We start from the raw sequence: 23,692 nt of genomic DNA, 5'->3' as shown, positions 1-23,692 counted from the left end.
CCCAAAAGAAATGAAAACATGTCCACAGAGGCAGTTGTACTTGAATATTCATAGCAGCTTTATTCATAATAGGTCAACACTGGAAACAACCCAAATGCCCATCAACATGTGAATGGATAAAATACAGTATTTTCATAAGATGGAATACTACTAGGCAATGAAAAGAAATAAACTACTGATACATCCAATGACATGGATACATCTCCGAAACATTATGATCAATGAAAGACGCTAGACACAAGGTAATACACATACTATATATTTCCATATATTTTCCATTCTAGTAAAGACAAATCCAATCTACAGTGACAGACCGCATATCAGTGACTGCCTAGGGCTGGAAGTGGGTGAGTTGAGGGATAACTGGAAAGAAGAAAATGGAAAGTCTTTGGGGTATTGGTTATATTCCATAGACTGTGGTGTGGTAGTACCATGAGTGTATAAATTTGTCAAAACTCATCAAAATGTACACTTAAAATGTGCATAATTTATTACATGCAAATTATATATGGATAAAGGTGATTAAAAAGCCATTAAAAACATGCAAAAATGTTAGTATTTCCTTAAGAAAATGAGTCTGCCTTATTAGTCTTCCTCACCAAATCCAATTTACAAGCACAGGCAACAAAAGTAAAAATAGACAAATGGGATCACATCAAACTAAAAAGCTTCGGCACAGCAAAGCAAACTATCAACAGAGTGAAGAGACAACCTACATAATGGGAGAAAATATTTGCAAACTATGCACCTGATAAGGGGTCAATGTCCAGAATATATAAAGAACTTAACTCAACAGAAAACAAATAATCCAATTAAAAAATGAACAAAAGATCAGTGTAGACATTTCTCAAAGGAAGACATAAAAATGGCCAACAGATATATAAAAAAATGCTCAACATCACTAATCATCAAGGAAATGTAAATCAAAACCACAATGAGACATCATCTCACCCCCGTTAGAATGGCTATTGTCAAAAAGACAAAACATAAAAAATGCTAGAGAGGATATGAAGAAAGGGAAACTCTTATACACTGTTGGTGGGAATGTAAATTACTACAGCCATTATGGAAAACAGTATGAACATTCCTCAAACAATTAAAAATAGAACTACCATATGATCTAGCAATCCCACTACTGGGTGTATATTCAAAGGGAGGGAATTCAGTATGTCTAAGAGATTCTATCAGCACACCCATGTGTATTACAACACTATTCACGATAGCCAAGATATGGAATTAACCTAAGTGTCCATCAACAGAGGAATGGATAAAGGAAATGAGGCATATTTACACAATGGAATACTATTCAGCCACAAAAAAGAATGAAATCCTGTCATTTGCAGCAACATGAATGAGTCTGCAGTACATTATATTAAATGAAATAAGCCAGGCACAAAAACACAAACACCATATAATCTCATTCATATGTGGAATCTAAAAATGTTGATCTCATAGAAGCAGCGAGTAGAATAGTGGTTACCAGAGGCTGGGAAGGGAAGAGGGGAAGGGAGGAGCAAAACAGATTGGTGAACAGGTACAAAGCTACATGGTATAGATAGGAGGAATAAGTCCTAGTGTTCATTTACACAGTAAGGTGACTATCGTTAACAATAATACATTGTATATTTCAAAATAACTAGAAGAGAGAATTTTGAATGTTTTTACCACAAAAAAAATTATAAATGTCTGAGGTGATAGATATGATAATTACCCTAATTTATTATTTCACACTGCATACATGTATCAAAACATCACACTGTACCTCATAAATATGTACAATTATGTCAATTAAAAATAAAAATAAAATTTAAATGGAAAAAAGCCAATTAACAAAGAATTAAGTGAATAACATTTTTGTTAATTTATAAAAGAACATTTTGCTAAAATTTGGATTCAAAAATCCATTAGGATTAGAATAATTTCAGAGACTCTAAAGAATAATTATCAATGGAGTCTGCCTTGGACTCCACCTTTCCAGTACACAAATTTCTTACTTGGTAATTGGCCAAATGCAGAGGCAAGTAGTTATTGAAAGAAAAATAGTTCAGATTATTCTTTGAAATTATAATCCTGGTACTTAACACATTGGACCACACTGCATTTTACTTCGAGGTAATAAAACACTAGTTGATCGCATACTTTTAATCCATAATCCATAGAGTTAACAGAATAAATTGCATGGTTTTGCTCTATTCCCTTTTCATACTTAATTTCTGTTATACTTTAAGTTTCTTTATCATTTGATGATAAACCTTCTGTTTCCTCTGATGATGCTCTTAGTACCCATTTCTGTTGTATTTCATTTCCATGAAGACTAGCTTCATGGATGTGCGACCGGAACACCATACAGGGTAGTGGGCTGACAAATACTCTCTCCTTGAGCAAACCTGAATCAGGTTCCTATGAGTTCTCTATTTGTCTAGGCCCCAACCTTGGGATCTGTTCTTGGCCCACTCAGTCCAGTTTTAGCAAGAATCCTCCTGAGTCAGTTTAGTGAAAATCCCCCATCCTCAATATCTGCTCATATTCTGAATTCCCCATCCTTAATATCTTATCACCCTGGTCTGCCTTCGGCAAGAATCCTCCTGGCCTTAATGTATGTGTCCTCACAGTAATTTTCCATCTACTGACACCCCTCCACCCTGGCTCCTTGGCTATAAATCCCCACTTGTCTTTGTTCAACTCTGAGTTGAGCCCAGTCTCTCTCCTTTATGGCAAAACATTATTGCAGTAGTCCCTTAAATAAAATCTCCCTTACTATCTTTAACAAGTGTCATGAATAATTTTTCTTTAACAGAGGCTCAAGGCCACACTCTTGGTTTAATGTTCTCCTGTTGCTATCTTGAAATTCTTAATAATTTTGTCTTTAAACTTACGTTTTTTAATTGAAGTTCATGACACAATGGACATGAACAGAGAAAATACTCATAATATGCATGTCCACAGTACCTTGCTACCCTATTCAAATACAGTATCTGAGATGCCCATTATAACAAAATTCTGATGGATCTACCTACATACATTAAAGTTCAGTGAGACTCATAGCAAGAACAGGGCAACTGAAGGCAATGAGATGCCACATTTTCCATTCAAACCAGTACTTGGTTCAAATACAAAAAGAAGGCAATGACATCCTAAAAAACATGAATGACCAAGGTACTCTATCCCAAGGTACTCATATCCCTTCTGTTTTGTGTTACTTCCCTGTACTAGACAATTACTTATACTGAAAATGATGACACAGCAGAAAAGGAAAAGATAGGGCAATTCCATTCCTTTCTCTTTCAGTCCTTTTTACACGAGTGAGCAAAAGGCAGATAGTATCGGTAGATAGTGGACATATCAAGAAGTGAAATAATAGTAGTTGAGTTTTGTAAAGCATTTCCACTGTTTTAGTAAGAACAACATACACACATGAGGGTTCTTCAGAAAGCTTGTGGAAAAATATGGCTAGCTGGTTAGCTCAGTTGGTTACAGTGCAGCCTTTTAACACCAAGGTCAAGGGTTCGGATCTCCATACCCACTAGCAGCAAAAAAAAAAAAAAAAGTAAGCAAAGAAGTTTGCGGAAAAATAGAATTAAAAGATGATATGAATCTTTTCATAGACTTTTTGAAGTACCTTTGTATGTACATACAAACTACAAAATACAAATTATGTAATTACAGTAATTGTGCATACAGGTTTAGTACTCTTATACTTGCATTTAAAAGTGGCATTGATAGAGAGAGATTGGACAAGGGGGATAAAGAATAAGTACAATTTGTAACAATATACATACTAGTAATATTGATTTCATAAATATATGTCAAAATTGAATCCCAAAAATATATATAATCAATTATGATTCAATAAAAACATAAATAAAATAAAAAAATAAAAGTGGCATTGCACAATATAAAGATGAACAGTAAAATTCATTCTAATAATTACTCAGAACAACATACTCCATGCACAACTACAAATAAAGTACGCCATGACAAGTAAAAACGGACAATGAAAGGAAAAAGTTTTATAGTTTAGGACCCTTAATAGCATGTTTTTTCCTGCTTTTTGAACAAGGGCCCTGAATTTTCATTTTGCCCTAGACACTTCAAATTTAGCCAGCCCAGCTTATGTGATAATACTGACAGAAGAAAAGGACATAGACAGGATAATTGTTACAGGCCCCATACCTTCTTCAAATGACACCAAAATCAAGATACCCTTAGGATATTCCTAAGTTAATAAATGAATAATTTTAACGCAAATACCATCCTTTTGATTTGGAGTTATTAGAGATCGGAAAATCTACTCTAATTGACTCTGTTTTGCTGCTAGACCCACTGTAATATTAACAAACTCATAATATTAGAGAACACAGCAAATAGGAAACCAGTATTCCAAGTTAAATCACACACTCAAATAAAAAAAAATAGAATTTCATTTAGAGCACAAATAACTATACAACTGAAAGCAGCAATATTTAAGTCATGGTTCACAAACTTCAATATGCATCAGAATCACTTGGAAGGCTTACTAAAACACAAATTGCTAGGCTCCAACTCCCTGAGTTTTGAATTCAGTTGCTCTGGGGTAGGGCTCAGTAACTTGCATTTCTAATTATTTTCCAGGTGATCCTGATAATAATGGTTCAGATACACTCTGAGAATAACTGGTATAGGTTAAGCAAAACCAATTTCAGGAACAAAATAATTTCAACATGAATCTTTAAATCTTAACTAAGCTCTAGGCATAGAAATTAACACTTTATTAACTTCATAGATTGCTATGATCTCACATAAACCTCTGGCTGACATTTCATGCAACATTTACTACCTGAATTCAACAAGCATTTATTGAGCATCTATTATTCATAAGACCCTGTGCCCTCAAGCAGCTTACAATCAAGCTGAAGAGACAAACATGTAAATACTAGCTTTAATACAAAAATAAAATTAAATACTTTCTCCCCTAGTAAATATATACTTATTTCTAGTGATAATGTTGAACTTTACTGGAGTCCTGTAATCCTAGAAAACAGTGGTGGTTAAAGAAACCATCCTTCCCCACAGGAAAGATGGGGAAGATTCATGAATGACTCCTTGTTAACACATGAGAAACAAAGACAAAGACCCTTCAAATTCCCATCCTTTGTCTCACTAATAATTACAGGAATTGATTGTCTCCAATTACTTATTGGAACAAAATATACTTGTTGACTAAACTTTGTTTAAGTTTTTCTTCCTCCCCCTTCTGATCCACTCTCATCCTAAACCAGCATACATCCTCTCCTTAATGGCCCATTCCTAGAAAAGGCTGACCTCAGGCTAAAACATTCTCTCATCTACTATGCTACCTCACCACTTTCTCATCCTACTTTTCCAATCCTGGTTATTTCCAGCCTTGTTTACTCCTCCCTATAAAAGAAAAACAGTTTTCTGCTCAATGCTTTTAGAGACACATAAATCTTACAGTCAATGTTCTCCCTATTGCAATAGTCCCTTTCCCCCTCTTGGAAACGTTCCTTTATTTTTTCAATTGTGGGTCACTTTATTTTGGGGGTTATCAATTTTAAAACAAACAGACAGCGGCTCTCTAAAAGAAAATGATATTTACTTGGAAATGGGGCATTGCAATGGGAATATGGATGCCATAGTAAACTATGTGCACAGTCATCTAGGTAAAGGAAGACAAAAAGTTTTAGAGGAAAAATGATGGAGGATCACATAATTATTCTGGGATAATTATCACTGGCTACAAGGATCAAGGGTGACACCAATCCCAGGTTAGACAGGCAGATGCTGGGCAAATGTCCTTGCTGAAGGATTTTCTGATAAAGGTCACAATAGCCTCTATGTAAAGTAGTAGATTTGCAGAGTCTTCCGTGATAATTCTTGTCAGTAGACATAAACGCATGAGTACTCATCCCTTCATGGCCTTTCCCTGGCTCTATTTGTCAGGGGTTTTAATAAAAGTGACTCCACTTTGATTTTGAAAACTTTATATTTCCCACTTTTGATAAAGATCTTTCTCCAAAAGCACTGCTAATCAATCATCGTGTAGTTAGGTTTTGATGTCCTTCAGTGCCAGGGTAAACCTGTCCTGGGTTGCCAATCTGTTCCCATGTTGGAAGGAGTGAATGATAGCTAGGAGTCCATGTCAAACCCTCTCAGACACATTTGAGCAACAAGGGAGGTTTGAATGGACTGGCTTTCAGGGTAGGTCTACCTGGAGTCCATTGTTCAGTTTAATTTTGTTTGTTCCACAGGCATTTGCTATCATCTTGAAGTGTTAAGCCAGCATTATTCTGTTAGAAGTTGTAACTCTGCAAAAATTTAACAAGTAACAGGGACAAAGTTTTAAAAAAGGAGAAATGGGGGCTTCCGGTCAAGATGGTGGAGTAGACGGTTCCTAGCATCACTCTCTCCCACAAATAAACCAATTTGCAACTATTAAAAAGCAACAACAGGAAGCCCGAGAGCTGCACCAGAACAGGCAGGAACCATGCACCGCGGGACCTCCAGGCCAGTGCCCACCATGCAGAGAGGCCTGAGAACCACCAGGCCCACATGCCCTGAGTCAGCCACACAGGAACTGGCAGGAGGTAGACACCACAGGACCCCCAGCCCAGGCCAGTGCCCACCACCCAGAGAGGCCTGAGAGCCACGAGGCCCACATGTTCAAGTCAGCCGCACCAGAATAGACAGGCACCACAGGATCCCTAGTCCAGGCCAGTCCCTGCCACCCAGAGAAGCCTGAGAGCTGCCAGGCCCACATGCACTGAGCCAGCTGTGCCAGAACATGCAGGTGCTGTGGGACCCCGTAATCCAGGCAAGTCCCCACTTCACAGAATTGGCAGTCCCTTCAATCTAGGCTGGACATCAGAGTGGAACGTGTGCACCGTGATACCCCCTGCCACAATGACTAAACACCAAAGGAAAGACACGATTAATATGAAAAATCAAGGAAGTACATCACTACCAAAGAAGAATAATAACTCTCAAGTTCTAGATCCTATAGAATAGGAAGTCCTTGAAATGACTGACAAGGAATTTAAAGCAATAATTCTAAGGAAACTAAATGAGATACAAGAAAACTCAGTTAGACAACACAATGAAATGAGAAAAAATATGCAGGACCTGAAAGAAGAAATGTACAAAGAAATCAATGTCCTGAAAAAGAATGTAGCAGAGCTTGTGGAGCTGAAAGATTCATTCGACAGAATAAAAACTACAACAGAGAGTCTAACCAGCAGGCTAGAACAAACAGAAGAAAGAATTTCTGACCTTGATGACAGGCTGTTTGAATTAACACAGACAGACCAGAAAAAAGAATTTAAAAAATTGAAGAAAATCTAAGAGAGATAACAGACAACCTTAAGCACTCAAATATCCAAATCATGGATATTCCAGAAGGGGAGGAAAAAGGAAATGGCATTGAAAACATATTCAATGAAATAATACCAGAAAACTTCCCAGGTATAGCGAAAATCACTGATCTTCAGATTCAGGAGGCCCAAAGATCCCCAAACATATTCAACCCAAAAAGGTCCTCTCCAAGACATGTTACAGTCAAACTGGCAAAACTCAAAGACAAAGAGAGAATCTTAAAAGCTGCAAGAGAGAAGTGGCAAGTCACCTATAAGGGAGCCCCAATCAGACTAACATCAGACTTTTCATCAGAAACCCTAACCAGAAAAGAAAGGGATGATATATTCAAAATACTAAAGAAAAAAAATTGCCAGCCAAGAACACTTTACCAGCAAGGCTATCCTTCCAAAATGAAGGACAAATAGTATATTTCTCAGACAAACAAAAACTGCAGGAGTTCACTACCACATGACCAGCCATACAAGACATTCTCAAAGGAGTACTAGGTTTGATACCTGAAAAACAACCATCACTGCCAAAAATAGTCAAGAAAGAACAAAACTTACCAGTAAAAAAAATGTTAACAATAAAGAGAAAAAATACCTTATCTACCAACTCAAGAAACCAACAAACACAGAAGACAAACAGAAAATCAGAAAGAAGGGAACAAAAGATACTTATGACACCTAAACAAAAATCAATAAAATGCTAGGAGTAAATCAACACCTTTCAATAATAACTCTAAAAGTATAGGGATTAAATTCCCCACTCAAAAGACACAGACTGACTGACTGAATTAAAAAGATGGACCCAACAATGTACTGCCTTCAAGAGACTCACCTCACCTGTAAAGACACACATAGACTAAGAAAGAAAAGATGGAAAAAGATATACCATGCAAATAAAATGAAAAAAGAGCTGGAGTAGCTATTCTTATATCAGATAAAATAGACATTAAACCAAAAACCATAAAAAGAGATAAAGAAGGCTACTATAAAATGATAAAAGGAGTTATCCATCAAGAAGACATAACAATCATAAATATATATGCACCCAACGTTAGAGCAGCCAGGTTTATAAAGCAAACATTATTAGATCTGAAGAATGAGATAGACATGAACACTACAATAGCAGCAGACCTGAACACCCTACTCTCAACATTGGGCAGATGATCTAGGTAAAAAATCAATGGAGAAACACAAGATCTAAACAACACTTTAGACCAGCTGGACTTGGCAGATATCTATAGAATAGTCCATCCAACAACCTCGGAATATTCGTTCTTGTCATCAGCACATGGAACATTCTCCAGGAGAGACCATATGTTAGGTCACAAGTCAAGTCTCAACAAATTCAAAAAAATTGGAATTATTCCATATATTTTTTCAGATTACAATGGACTAAAATTAGAAATCAATAACAAATGAAACTCTGGAAACTATACAAACACATGGAAATTAAACAACATTCTACTTAATGACATATGGGTCCAAGAAGAAATTAAACAGGAAATAAAAAAATTTCTTGAAACTAATGAAAATAATGACACATCATACCAAAACCTGTGGGATACCACAAAAGCAGTACCAAGGGGGAAATTTATCACATTAAATGCTTACTTCAAAAGAATGGAAAGATGGCAAATAAACAATCTAATACTTCACCTTAAAGAACTAGTAAAACAAGAACAATCCAAACCCAAAGTTACTAGATGGAAAGAAATATTAAGATCAGAACAGAACTAAATGAAACAGAAACCCAAAAAACAATACACAAGATCAATGAAACAAAAAGTTGGGTTTTTGAAAACACAAATAAAATTGACAAACCTTTAGTGAGGTTCAGAGAAGACCCAAATAACAAAAATTAGAAATGAAAAAGGTGATATTACAACTGATACCTCAGAAATACAAGGAATCATTAGAGACTACTATAAACAACTATATGCCAACAAATTGGAAAATCTGGAGGAAATGGATAAATTTCAGGACACATACAAACTACCAAAACTGAGCCAAGAAGATGTAGAAAATCCGAACAGACCAATAACAATAAAAGAGATTGAAGCTGTTATCAGAAGGCTCTCAACAAAGAAAAGCCCAGGACCAGAGAGGTTCACTGCAGAGTTCTACCAAACCTTCAAAGAGGAAATGATACCAATTCTCTACAAACTATTCCAAAACATTGAAACAGAAGCCATTCTCCCAAAAGCTATGAGGCAAACATCACCCTGATATCAAAAACAGACAAAGATACATCAAAAATAGAAAACTACAGGCCAATATCCTCGATGAATACAGATGCAAAAATCCTCAATAAAATACTAGCTAACAGAATACAGCAACACATACACAAAATTATACACCATGATCAAGTGGGATTTATCCCAGAGATGCAAGGTTAGTTCAACATACACAAATCAATAAATGTGATACACCACATCAATAAAAGCAAAGACAAAAACCATATGATCATCTCTATAGATGCTGGGAAAGACAGTATGGTCAGGGCACAAACTAGGTCTCAACAGACTTTAAAAGATAGATGTCATACAATGTATCTTCTTGGAGCACAATGGAATGAAATGACAAATCAATAAAAGGAGGAAAATTGAAAAATTCACAAATTTGTGGAAATTAAACAACACACTCTTAAACAACCAATGGATCAAAGAATAAATCTCAAGAGAAATTAAAAAATACTTAGAGACTAATAAAAACAAAAACACACCATACCAAAACATGGGATGCAGTGAAAGCAATGCTAAGGGGGAAATTTATAGCTGCAAGTGCTTACATTAAAAAACAAGAAAGGTCTCAAATCAACAACCTAACTTTACAACTTACAGAACCAGTAAATAAAGAACAAGCTAAGTTCAAAGTTAGCAGAATGAAGGATATAATAAAGCTTAGAACAGAGATTTTAAAAATAGAGAAAAGAAAATAAATGAAACCAAAAGTCAGTTCTTTGAAAAGATAAACAAAATTGACAAACCTTCAGCTAGATGGACAAAGAAATAAAGAGAGAAGACCCAAATTACTAAAATCAAAAAGGAAAAGAAGGACACTACTACCAATGACACAGAAATAAAAAGGAATATAAGAAAGTACCATGAACAAGTGTATCCAGAGAAATTGGATATCTGAAATGAAATGGACAAATGCATTGAAATACAAAACCTACCAAGACTGTAACACAAAGAAAAAAATCTGAATAGACTTATAACTACTAAGGCATTTAAAATAGTAATTGAAAATCTCCCAGCAAAAAAAGCCTTGGACCTGATTGCTTCACTGGTGAATTCTACCAAACATTTAAAGAAAAATCAATCTTTCTCAAATTTTTCCAAAAAACTGAAGAGGAGGAACACTTCCTAACTCATTCTAAGAGGCCAGCATTACCCTGATACCAAAGCCAGAAAAAGATACTACAAGAAGAGAAAAATATAGAATAATATCAATTCTGAACAAAAATCATTATCAATAATATCAATAATATCAAAAATCAATAGTATCAATTCTGTGCAAAAATCCTCAACAAAATACTAGCAAACCAAATTCAGTAGTGTATTAGCAGGCTTATACACAAAGACCCAAGTGGGATTTATTTCTGGGATGCACAAATGGTTCAACATACAAAAATTGATTAAGGCTGCATACCACATTAACAGAAAAGGGAAAACCACATGATCATCTCAATTGATGCAGAGAAAGCATTTGACAAAATCCAACACCCTTTCATGATAAAAACACTTAACAAACAAGGAATAGACGTAAACTACTTCACATAATAAAAGCCATATATGAAAAACTCACAGCAAATATCACACACAATGGTGAAAGACTGAAAGCTTTTCCTCTAAGATTAGGAACAAGATAAGGATGCTCACTTTTGCCACTTCTATTCAACATAGTACTAGAAGTTCTAACCAGAGCAAATAAACAAAAAAAGAAAGAAAAGACATCCAATTTATAAAGGAAGAAGTAAAATTATCCACATTCGCAAATGAAATAATCTTACATGTAGAAAACCCTAAAGATTCCATACACAAAACACTGTTAAAACTAATAAATGAGTTCAGCAAAGTAGCAGGATACAATGTCAACACACAAAAATCAGTTGAATTTCTATACACTAACAATGAACCATCTGAGAAGGTAACTGTAAAAATGATTCTATTTTCAATAGCATCAAAAAGAATGAAATCCTTTGGAATTAACAAAGGAAATTAAAGCCTTGTACACTGAAAATGACAAGCATTGCTGAAAGAAATTAATGAAGACTTAAATTCATGGACTTAAAGACTCAATATTTTTAAGATGTTAATACTACCCAAAGCAATCTACAGTTTCAGTGTGATCCCTGTTACAATCACAATGATGTTTTTTTTTGCTAAAATGGAGAAACCCATCCTAAAATTCATACAGAATCTCAAGGAACCCCAAATGACCAAACCAATCTTAAAAAAGAACAAAGCTGAAGGACTTACACTTCCTAATTTCAAAACTTACTACAAAAATATGGTAATCAAAACAACATAATACTGGCATAAAGACAGACATACAGACAAACAGAAAAGAATAGACAGCCCAGAAACAAACCCTTACATTTATGGTCAAATGATTTTTGACAAAGGTGCCAAAACCATTCAATGGGAAAAGAACAGTCTTTTTTTCAACAAATGGTAATGGGAAAACTGGATAGCCACATGCAAAAGAATGAAACTGGACCTTACCTAACACCATACACAAAAATTAATTCAAAATGGATTAAAGAACTAAAGGTTAAGCCCTAAAATGATAAAACTCTTAGAAGAAAACATAGATCAAATGTTTCATGACATTGGATTTGATGATGATTTCTTAGATATGACAACAAAGGCACAGGGAACAAAAGAAAAATAGACAAATTGAACTTCAAGAAAATTTTAAAATTTGTGCATCAAAGGACACTATAAAGAAAGTAAAAAGACAACCCACAGAATAAGAGAAAATATTTGCAAACCATACAGCTAATTAGGAATTAATATCCAGTATATACAGAGAACTCCTAAAACTCAGCAACCAAAAAACAAACATTCCAACTTAAAAATGGGCAAAGAACTTGCATAGACATTTCTCCAAAGAAGATATACAGATGGCTAACAAGGTACATAAAAAGATGCTCAACACTACTTACTATTAAGGAAATGTAAATTAAAATTACAATGAGATAACACCTCACAGCCATTAGGATGGCTACTACCCAAAAAACAAACAAATAAACAAACAAAAACCCAGAAAATAACATGTGTTGGCTAGGATGTGGAGCCCTCCACTACTAGGAGGAATGTAAAATGGTACAGCCACTATGAAAAACAGTATGGCGGTTCCTCAAGAAATTAAAAATAAAATTACCATATGATACAGCAATTCCACTTCTGGGTATACATCCAAAAGAATTGAAAACATGGTATTGAAGAGATATCTGTACACCCAGGTTCACGGCAGCCTTATTCATAATAGCTAAAATGTGGAAGAAGAGCAACTATACCCAAAACAAGCAAAACAAAGAAAACAATAAAGGATACACTGAAAATAAGCTAAATAGAATACAGAAAAGCAATAGAGAAAAGTAATGAAACCAGAGTCGATTCTTTAAAAAGATCAACAAAATTAACAAATCTTTAGGTAGATTGAACAAGAAAAAAAGAGAGAAGACTCAAATTACTAAAATCTGAAATTCAATAATGACATTACAGAAATTTGAAGGATTATAAGGGAACATCATGAACAACCATATGCCAAAAAATAGATAACTTCCATAAAAAGTACAAATTCCTAGAAAGACACAAGCTACCAACAGTGACTCACAAAAAAATAGAAAATCTGAACAGACTATATAACAAGCAAAAATTTAAATTTGTAATTTTAAAACTTCACACACACACACACACACACACACACACACACACACTCACACACACACACACCACACAGAAGCCCATGGCCAGATTGGTTAATTCTATTGAATATTTAAAGAAGAATTAATACCAATCCTCTAAAAACTCTTCCAGAAAACAAAGGAGAAAACAACACTTTTCAGCTCTTTCTATGAGGCCAGTGTTAGCCTGATACAAAAGCCAGAAAAAGACAACACAAGAAAACTACAAAAAATAAAACTACAAAAAAAATTTTTCCTTTTGAACACAAATGTAAACACCCTCAACAAAATACAAGCAAATTGAATCCAGCAATATATAAAAAGGGTTATAAATTAGGATCATGAGGGATTTTATCCCAGGAAAGCAAAGTTAGTTTAATATCTAAAAACCAACTTATGCGATACATTATGTTAATAGAATAAAGGATACAAATTACATGCTATAGATGCAGAAAAAGCATTTGACAAAATCCAACACACATTCATGATAAAAAGCCTCCAACTAATTAAGAATAGAAGGAATTTTCCTCAACATGATAAAGTATATCTATGAAAAAACTACAGCAAACATTTTGATGAAAAGGTAGTATCATTTTTGTTTTTATGGGAACAAAACAAAGATGTCCACTCTCACCACTTCTATTCCACACTGTACCATGTAACTGTGCCAGAATAATTAAGCATAGAAAAAAACCTAAAGGCATCCAGTTGGAAAGGGAGAAGGAAAACTGTCCTTGTTTTAGACGACATGATCTTGTGTATACAAAATTCCAAGGAATCCACTAAAAACTACTAGAACCAATAAGCAAATTAAATAAGGTTATAACATACAAGACCAACATGCATAAATAAATTGTATTCCTATACACTAGCAATGAACAGTCTGAAAATAAAGAAAACATGATCGCATCAAAAAGAAGAAAATACTGAGAAATAAATTTAACAAAAAAGTCTGAGACAAACTGAAAACTATAAAACACCATTGAAAGAAATTATACAGTATTTAAATAAATGGAAAGACATCCATGTTCATCAATCTGAAGACATAATATCATTGAGATAGTAATACCAATTTGATCTATAAATTCAATACAATCTCTATCAAAATCCTTGGTGTTTTTGTTAAAATTGACTAGCTGATTCTAAAATGCAACTGAAAATGCAAGGAACCCACAATAGCAAAAAGAATCTTCAAAAAAATAATTGTAAGACTCACGATTCTCAATTTCTTTCTTTTTTTTTTTTTTTAAATGACCAGTAAGGGGATCTTAATCCTTGACTTGGTGTTGCCAGGACCACGCTCTCCCAGAGTAGAACTATAAAACTCTTGGAAGACAACAAAGGAGTAAATTATCATGATCTCAGATTAGGCAATGGTTTCTCAGATATGATACCAAAAGACCAGTGACTGAAGAAAAATAGATAAATGAGACTTCACAAAATGTTAAATATTTTTATGCTCCAAAGGACACAATCAATAAAGTGAAAAGCTAACCAAAGAAGAGGAGAAAATACATGGATATCATATATCTGATAAGGAACTTGTAACCAGAATACACAAAAAAACTCTTACAACTCCACCACAAAAAGATAACCCAATTTAAAATGCGAAAAGGATCTGAATAGACATTTTTCAAAAAAGATATACAAATGACCAATAAGCACATGAAAGACACTCAATGTCATTTAGTTATTGACATTTAGGAAGTGAATATCAAAACAACAATGAAAAACTATTTCACACCTACTAGGATGGAAGAAAAGAAAGAAAAAACAAAGGAAGAGAGGAAGGAAAGAAGGAATGAGAAGAAAGAGGAAGGCAGAGGAAGGAAGGAAAGAAAGAAATGTAGATGAGGTTGTGAAGAAAAATGGAACCCTCATACATTGCTAGTGGAAATGTAACATGATGTAGTCATTTTAGAAAACAGTTTAGCACTTTCTCAAAAATTTAAATAAAATAACCACATGACACAGCAATTCTAATCCTAGGTATCTACTCAAGAAAAATAAAAACATATGTCTACAGTAAAGCTTGTACAGGAACGTTTATGACAACATTACTCACAATAGACAAAAAGTGGAAACAATCCAACTATCTACCAACTGAGGAATGAGTAAACACAATGTAGTATATCTATACAATGGTATACTACTTAGCAATAAAAGTACTGATACATGCTACAACATGGATAAACCTCAAACACATTATGCTCAGTGAAAGCCAGACACACACAAAAAAATACAATGTATGACTCCGTTTATATATGTCCAAAGAAGTCAAATCCTGAACAAACAGAAAGAAAGTAGATTAGTGGTTGCCTAAGGCTGTGGGTAAGAATGAAGAGTGGCTGTAAATGAACATGCAGATTCTTTCAGGGCATGATGGAAATGTTCCAAAAGCATCACTTGATTATAGTGATGGTTACACAACTCTATAAATACACCAAAAATTATTTAATTATAGAATTAAAATGGGTAAATTTTATGACATGTAAATGATATCACAATAAAACTGTTAATTAAAAAAAAGACACTGACAGGTATAATAATCTTTAAAAATCAAACACAGTAGACAGGGTTAGAGGTTTCAAAGTAATATAAACATAAGGGAATTCTGCCCAACCCCCCCCACCTGGATGATTTCTGTTGCTTTGACTTCCCTGCACACAGAAGCAATTTATAAAATGTTTCAGATAGCCTAGGGGAACTCAATAATATATGTGACTGAAACAAAAAACTAAATCTATTAATATTAAACTAGGTATTCCAATTTATATTCCAGTTTATATTCTAGCTATTCCAGAGATATACTAATAATATTCTTCCCCATTATAATGAATTAGAAGACCTAAATTTCCTCAACCATGAAATAAGTCCAATGCTACTTACATCTTACAAACTTGTGAAAATTAAATAAAATGATTAAGGCTTAGCCTGATGCTTGGCATATAGTAAGCACTGAATAGATGTTAGATGCCATAATTACAGTGTTCAGTTCCAACCTGATGGTATTGTTCATATGCTCTATGATTGATATGCCAAAATCCCAAAAGAAATAATTAGCAGAGCAGAAAGTATAACTTGGTGATAGTACGACTTAACTATGAGAGAACTAAGTGCAAAGGTACAAGTTTTGTAAGCTCATTGGTAGTACAAATGAGATCAACAAAGGAAAAAAAAAAATACCTTTGGAACAGGCAAACCAAACTGGTTCTCTTCTAAAAACACTCAATCCACCCAAGAGAATTTTACAAAGATACAAACACATACCCATTGTGCTGTGAGGCAAATACATGATAATGAAGGCCTCATCCCTTCATTATTTTGAACAAAGTCACTTCCTAACTCTGCTTATTAATTTAACCCAGTTTCATCCAAACAACTCACCATATTCTACCCCACCTCAGTTTCCAGACATTCTAACCATCCCAGACATTTTATATACCTGAATCTAGCAGGCAGAAAAGTTAGAAAGAGGTTAAGAATCAAAAGCTCCAGATAAGGCTAGAGAAAAACTAGTTTAAAGTACAGAGAGGGCTTCCAGTCAAGATGGTAGAATAGACAGTTCCCAGCGTCACTCTCTCCCACAAATCAACCAATTTACAACTATAAAAAAGCAACGACAGCCAACCTGGGGGCCACTAGAGCTCAGGGGAAGAGGAGGAGAGACCTACAGAGTGCATGAAGGTGGGAGAAGCCATGATGAAAGAAAGAAAAAACCACTCTGACCATTTCAAGCCCCAGCTGCATCCAAGCTGGAGCTACTGAGCGCACAGAGCAGGCACTGGCTGGCAAAAGCCACTTCTGTGCCCTTCAGATGAAGTTTCTTGGAGGCAGCAGGGGAGAAGAGGGCCTTGGTGGCCCCCAGGCCAGCAAGACCACTAACAGGGTTCTCATGGACCCACATAGGAGCAAGGAGCCACAACAACTGAAAAAAAAGAGCCACTCAGAGGCTAGAGAGTAATCGCAAGGGACCAGTGCACGACCTGTCCCATGGGAAGTGTTTGCAGCACAGGTGGTGGGGGAGACAGGCCCACCAGGAGAACACTGGTGCACAGCAAGGACAGCTGATCTGCACCCCAATCAGCAAAGGACCACTCAGAGACTGGTCAGGAATATAGAATTGCGTGGGGTTCAGTTTGATGAAAAGACTCAGGCCCAGACCAGAGTTTCTTTTTTTTTTTTTTTAAAGATGACCAGTAAGGGGATCTTAACCCTTGACTTGGTGTTGTCAGCACCATGCTCACCCAAGTGAGCTAACCGGCCATCCCTATATAGGGATCTGAACCTGTGGCCTTGGTGTTATCAGCACCACACTCTCCCAAGTGAGCCACAGGCTGACCTTAAGACCAGAGTTTATTCACAACCCAGGTGCACTGGATCTCTTGAGAGCTGTAAGTACCTCTAAAGTCAACCATTAAAACCTGAGCTGCACAAAAAGCCTTGCCTAGGGAATTCAGCAGCAACGTGGCAATTTATCTCAACCACACAGCTCAAATACTGATCCCCACAGGAATTTCCCCCATTTTGGAAGTAAGCAAAGGACAACAAATCAGTTCTAGCTCAGAGTTTAAATGGTGGAAACAGCAAATAATTCAACTCAGAAATGAAAGAAAAAACAAAGTCCCTGCCACCAGAGACAAAGTGTCATACTACTAAGTAAAGGTCTCATTTCACCAAAAATCACCTATCACACCTAGAAGGACCAGAAGTCCTCTGGGCTACCAAGACAGAAAGAGGGTAGGGCCGAGGTCTTCAACAATGCCACTCACACCCACAACCAATCCCAAAGGTGGGGGACATGAGGGTCTTGGCCACACCACCCTGACACATGCAGCCAGCCCAGCAATGACCACCAAGCCGCAGCAAGAAGGGCTCCGGGGTCCCAAGCTGGAACGGTAGGGGGTGAGGGCTTTTGCCACACCCCCTTGACATCTGCACCCAGCCTGGCAATGATCAAGCCACCGCTGGAAGTCCCTCAGACTCCCCTGTGGGAATGAGGAGGGTACCACAGACCTCAATCCCACCCCTCCTCCTTCCTCCTTCTTCCATCCCATTTCCTTCCCCTTTTCCCTCTCCCCCTCCCTCCCGCCTGCTCCACAACATCCTAGAACGTAAAAAATATTAATAAAATCACATTTTCTTTAAAAAAAATGAAAATTAAAAAATAAAGTACAGAGAGAATGCCCCCTCCCAGGTTAAGATACTAGAATTTGAAATTAGCTCAGTTCTCTACCACACGTAAGGGATTTTTCCAAAAAAAAAAATCCCACTTTTAAATATTCCAGCACATGTCCCTACAAATAGAATGCAAATGTGTTTTATGAACATTTTAACATTGTGAATTTGAACTAATGCAATATAGGTACTACTAATAAAGTCCTACTTCAGGCACAAATTCCCACCCACCCCCACCCAGGGTTTTTATTTATTTATTTATTTATTTGGTTGGTTGGTTATGAATATTCTTGGGGTACAAAGCAAATCAGGCACAAATTTTGAAATGATATAAATGCCTCTAGATTTTAAAAATCTGCCAAAAGTCACATTCTATTAATCTAAAGGTGGCTAACTGAGTTGACTACAAAACAACCGTTTTGGCTACATTACTTTTACCAGTTTAAAAAAAAAAACCAAAAAACCATCCATCTTTCTTTGTCAACATCATTGTTCTTTTTGTATGTTAAAAACATAGTGATTTTGGTCATTATAGTGCTTTTACATCAATATCTACTGCTATTGAATTTTAAAATCATTTTATCCTCTAACAATGTCATTAGGTGTAAATTAAGTATTATAGCGCTAATGCTGATAACACGCCTGAAAATCATTAACTCTGGAATATAAACCAGATGTCATAAACTATATAAGGAAGGCCAAACAACCACCATTTTATGTTAGGCTGATAATTTAGGAAAAAATAAACTGAAAAATATTAGAGATAAATGCCAGAAAATAAAAGGCAATATTAAATTAATAATATGTTACAATAGTTATTGATTGATATCCTCAAAGAACCTGTTCCCACCACTTCACAAGCATTCTTATGGAAAAATGAGACTTGAATGATAGAGTTTTGAACTATGCAGGTCTTTAGGATACCTCTCCCGTAAAAAGAAACAACTTTGTACATACAAACCTTTCAGAAAATGGGGTTGATTTTTTAATTAAAAAATATGATTCCTTTACTTCTAGAATTCAGTCTCTCAAGCCAAATATAATTTTTGATATGATCTCAAAAAATTTTGGAGAAACCAAGTCTGTAAACTGAGTTTGTGGTGGTTCTGAAGGATCAAAGCATCATCAATGCATTTATAGAGCTGCCTTATTCACCTGGACAATTTATTCATCACAGGACAGTAGAAAGTCAGAAGGTTTATGGGGCCAGCCCGTGGCTCACTCGGGAGAGTGTGGTGCTGTTAACACCAAGGCCACAGGTTCGGATCCCATATAGGGATGGCCGGTTAGCTCACTGGGTGAGCGTGGTGCTGACAACACCATGTTAAGGGTTAAGATCCCCTTACCAGTCATCTTTTAAAAAAAAAAAAAAAAAAAAAAGAAAGTCAGAAGGTTTATAAACTGCTGTGGGGTCACCAATATATTTTTATATTTCCTGGAGACAACTTACTTGAAAGGTGAGAATAAGACTAAGTAGTTTATAGAAGTACTCTGACATAAATTCAAGGACTCCAATTAGTCTTCTATATTTATTTGATATTCTGACTGTAATCTTTACTTTGTTACTGTCATTTTCTATTCACTATGCTAAAAAAGAAAATACTCTTTTTTAAAATAACAACTTTCTAATCATTTATTGATGTCTAATCCTTTAATGCTCTAAATTACTCGATAATAATTGCAATTCAAATCCTCCAGAGGTTTAATTCCACTATACCCCTAATTCATTAGTACTATGACTATAGGACCACAGTTGCTAAGCAGAGCATCTTTCTCACTACTGACCTCAAATGATGAATTAAGCATTATCATCAGTCTATATGTAACTTTTGCATTATCAGCTAAAGCTTATCAAGATGTTCCAACTGCACAAAAACAAGGAGTTAACATGACTTTGGAATCACAGAAAGTTAGAGCTTCCAAGGAACCTTAGAGGCCATTGAGTTCAAACCCTCTACATTAAAACGTTGTGATAATTGAGAGTCAAAGAGCTTAAATGAATCGCCCATGATCACATTGTTTATACACAGTATAAACCCATCCTACATCACACATACATGTAACTTACCTTTCTGGTGATGCCTTAGAAGCAACGGGATGCCCACGGACACCTTTTTTATTTTTATGGTCTAGAGAGATGACTTTATTTCTTAGGCTTCTTTTCCACTGAGAAAAAAAATATATGGAATTTTAATAATAAATATAAAAATATGACAAGAAGCATTTAAAATGTTTATTTAGAAATTCAGGATAAATAGCCACATTCATAGTAGTTCACAGAAAACAAACAATAATAAGCACAATCTACAGAATACCTGACGCTTCTGCTAGTGCAGAAATATAAGTCCAACAAAAATAATAGGAAAACATTTTAAAATGTCAAGGTAACTTTAGTAAGGAAATCTATACTCTGAGATTCCAAAGCTTAAATAACTATAAAAATCTGTAATGTGTTTAAAGGAAGTAATAAAAATTATGAGGGTCTTCAAAAAGTTCATGGAAAGATTCATTATCATTTGATTCTATTTTTCCCCAAGCTTCCTGAAGTACCCTTATTACACGCCAGGTTAAAAAGGGCCTGATTCTGAAATAACTGCATTTATAGCCACTGGATGGGATTTAAATTGGTTTCCTACAAAATGCCACATGGAAAATTTTAGGAAAGTGCAGACATCTTACTAACAAGGTTTAGGTTAAATATGACTAGAAAAAAAGTTTTAAATTGATTGATTTAATTTACAAATGGTGTAAACCTAGGCAAATAAGTTATTTATATTCTGTATGCCTTAGTCTCCTTACCTGAAAATGGAAGTAATAATAATAATAGCTACCTCACAAGGATGTATGGTGATTACATATTTAGTAAGTTTAAAAAACTGTCTTCATTGCAGAGATATCTGTACACCCATGTTAGTAGCAACATTGTTCACAATAACCAAAAGGTGGAAGCAACCCAAATGTCAATTGACAGATGAATGAATAAACAAAATGTTGTATATTCATACAATGAAATATAGCCTTAAAAAGGAAGGAAATTCTGAAACATGCTACAATATTAATGAACCTTGGAAGACATTATACTAAATGAAATAAGCCAGTAACAAAAAGACAAATAGTGTATGATTCCACTCCTATGAAGTACCTAGAATAGTCAAATTCATAGAGATAGAAAATAGAATGGTGGTCACTGGGGGCTGGGAGGAGGGTATAACACTGAGCTATTGTTTAATGGATATAGAGTTTGTTTCAGTTTTGTCAGATGAAAAGACTTCTGGAGATGAATGGTGATTATGGTTGCACAGCAGTGTGAATGAACTAAATGCCACTAGATCATATGTTTAAAATGATCACGATGGTAAGTTTTATATTACATGTATTTTATCATAATTTAAAATAATTTTTAAAAGATTTTTAAATTTTTAAATTTAAAAGCACCATCTTGAACATGATAGCCCTCCATAAATATTATCCTGTTTATGCTGCAGGCATTATCTCATTATCACACAGCTCTACATAGTATACAACACATCACTAAGAAAGAAATAAAGCTCAGAGAATAAACTTACGCACATGAACCCAAGTCTGTCTGACATAAAAGCTGTGGTCCTTCCAATGCTCTTACTTTAAATTACACAAATTCTCAGAAATCCTTCCTATCAGTATTGTATCTGTAATGGATTGAATTATGTCCCCTCAGAATTCATTGAAGCTTGAATTGTGTTCTCAAGTTTTTCTTTTATTATTATTTTATTTTATTTTGTCAATATACAGTGTGGTTGATTATTGTGGCCCATTACCAAAACCTCCCTCCCTCCTCCCTCCCAACAACCTCACATCTGTTCACTTGTCATATCAACTTCAAGGAATTGTGATTGTTGTGTCTTCTTCCCTGCCCCCCAGTTTATTTGTGTATTTATTTATTTATTTTCAGCTCCCACAAATAAGTGAGAACATGTGATATTTCTCTTTCTGTGCCTGACCTGTTTCACTTAATAAAATTCTCTTTAGGCCCATCCATGTTTTTGCAAATAGCAGTATTTCATTCTTTTTTATAGCAGAGTAATATTCCATTGTGTAGATATACCACATTTTTCATATCCACTCATCTGATGATGGACATTTGGGTTCAAGTTTATGTTTTAGAAACTTAGCCCCCACTGTGACTGTTTACTGGGTGGGAAATCCTATTAAGGTAATTGAAAGGTGGAGCCTTGAAGAGGTGACTGGATTGAAGGACAGTGCAGTAGTGACTGGATTAAAAATGGTGGTCAAGGGTGTGGTTCTGAGGGCTTTAAGAGAAGCGAAGGATCTGTCTCTCTCTCTCTCTCTGCTCTCTGCTTCCACCATCTTGCAATGCAAGCCCTCAGGTCATTGTTGCTACCACCAGATGGACTTTGAAACTGTAAGCAATAAATTTCATTTTCTTTATAAATCACCCAGTTCAGTGTACTTTGTTATAAGCAACAAAAACAGACTAATACGGTATGTCAACCTAAACACATCTATCATCCTTATTTCACTACAAAATGTAAATTTGTTAATACAACTAGTCAAGCACTGCGTACAACATTTTGGTCAACAATGGACACAAACGCAATGGTGGTCCCATAAGATTATAAACACCTTATTTTTACTGTATCTTTTCTAAGTTTAGATATGTTTAGATACACAAATATTTACCACTGTGTTACAATTGCCTAGAGTATACTCAGTACAGTAACATGCTATACAGGTTTGCATCCTAGGAGCAACAGGCTATATCATCTAGGTTTGTGTAAGTACACTCTATGATGTTCACACAACAACAAAATCACTTAATGACGCATTTCTTAGACTATATCCCCATGGTTAAACAACACAAGACTATAGATTTAAAATATATCTTTTCTTCATTTTCACTATCACTGTCTAAGTTCTGTCTCCTTTTTTTTTCTGACCTGGACTCTTGCAATATTCTCCTAATGCGTTTCCCTGCCAATGGTCTCTTCTCCCTCCAATCCAGCATCCACTCCATCGTGAAAGTTATATCTTTCAAAATGCATATCTGATGCTGTTCTCCTGCTTAAATTCCTAAGTTTTTTCCTTACTACCTACAGGAGAGGGGAAAAAAGAATTGAGTTCTCATCTCTCACTTCTGCTTCCCATAAATTCTATATTCTTACAATACTAAACTATGTATAATTCCCTGAAAGTGCCATGCAATTTCATCGTTCTACTTCTCTGAACATTTCCTCCTTCAAGA

General features: G+C 35.3%; 1 protein-coding gene across 4 annotated transcripts in view; it reads right to left on the bottom strand.

Annotated features, from left to right (window-relative positions):
• The window catches only part of SENP7 (SUMO specific peptidase 7), a 139,056-nt gene that overhangs the window by 81,268 nt on the left and 34,096 nt on the right, over positions 1–23,692 (bottom strand). For all 4 annotated transcript variants that reach the window (XM_063090684.1, XM_063090702.1, XM_063090709.1 and 1 more), the window contains one exon: positions 20,519–20,616. In XM_063090684.1, the coding sequence (XP_062946754.1) occupies positions 20,519–20,616 (98 nt within the window). The remainder of the gene's footprint in view (positions 1–20,518; positions 20,617–23,692) is intronic.

Source organism: Cynocephalus volans, chromosome 1, assembly GCF_027409185.1.
Source record: "Cynocephalus volans isolate mCynVol1 chromosome 1, mCynVol1.pri, whole genome shotgun sequence".
Lineage (NCBI taxonomy): Eukaryota > Metazoa > Chordata > Mammalia > Dermoptera > Cynocephalidae > Cynocephalus > Cynocephalus volans.
This window is presented reverse-complemented; position numbering and strand designations above follow the sequence as displayed.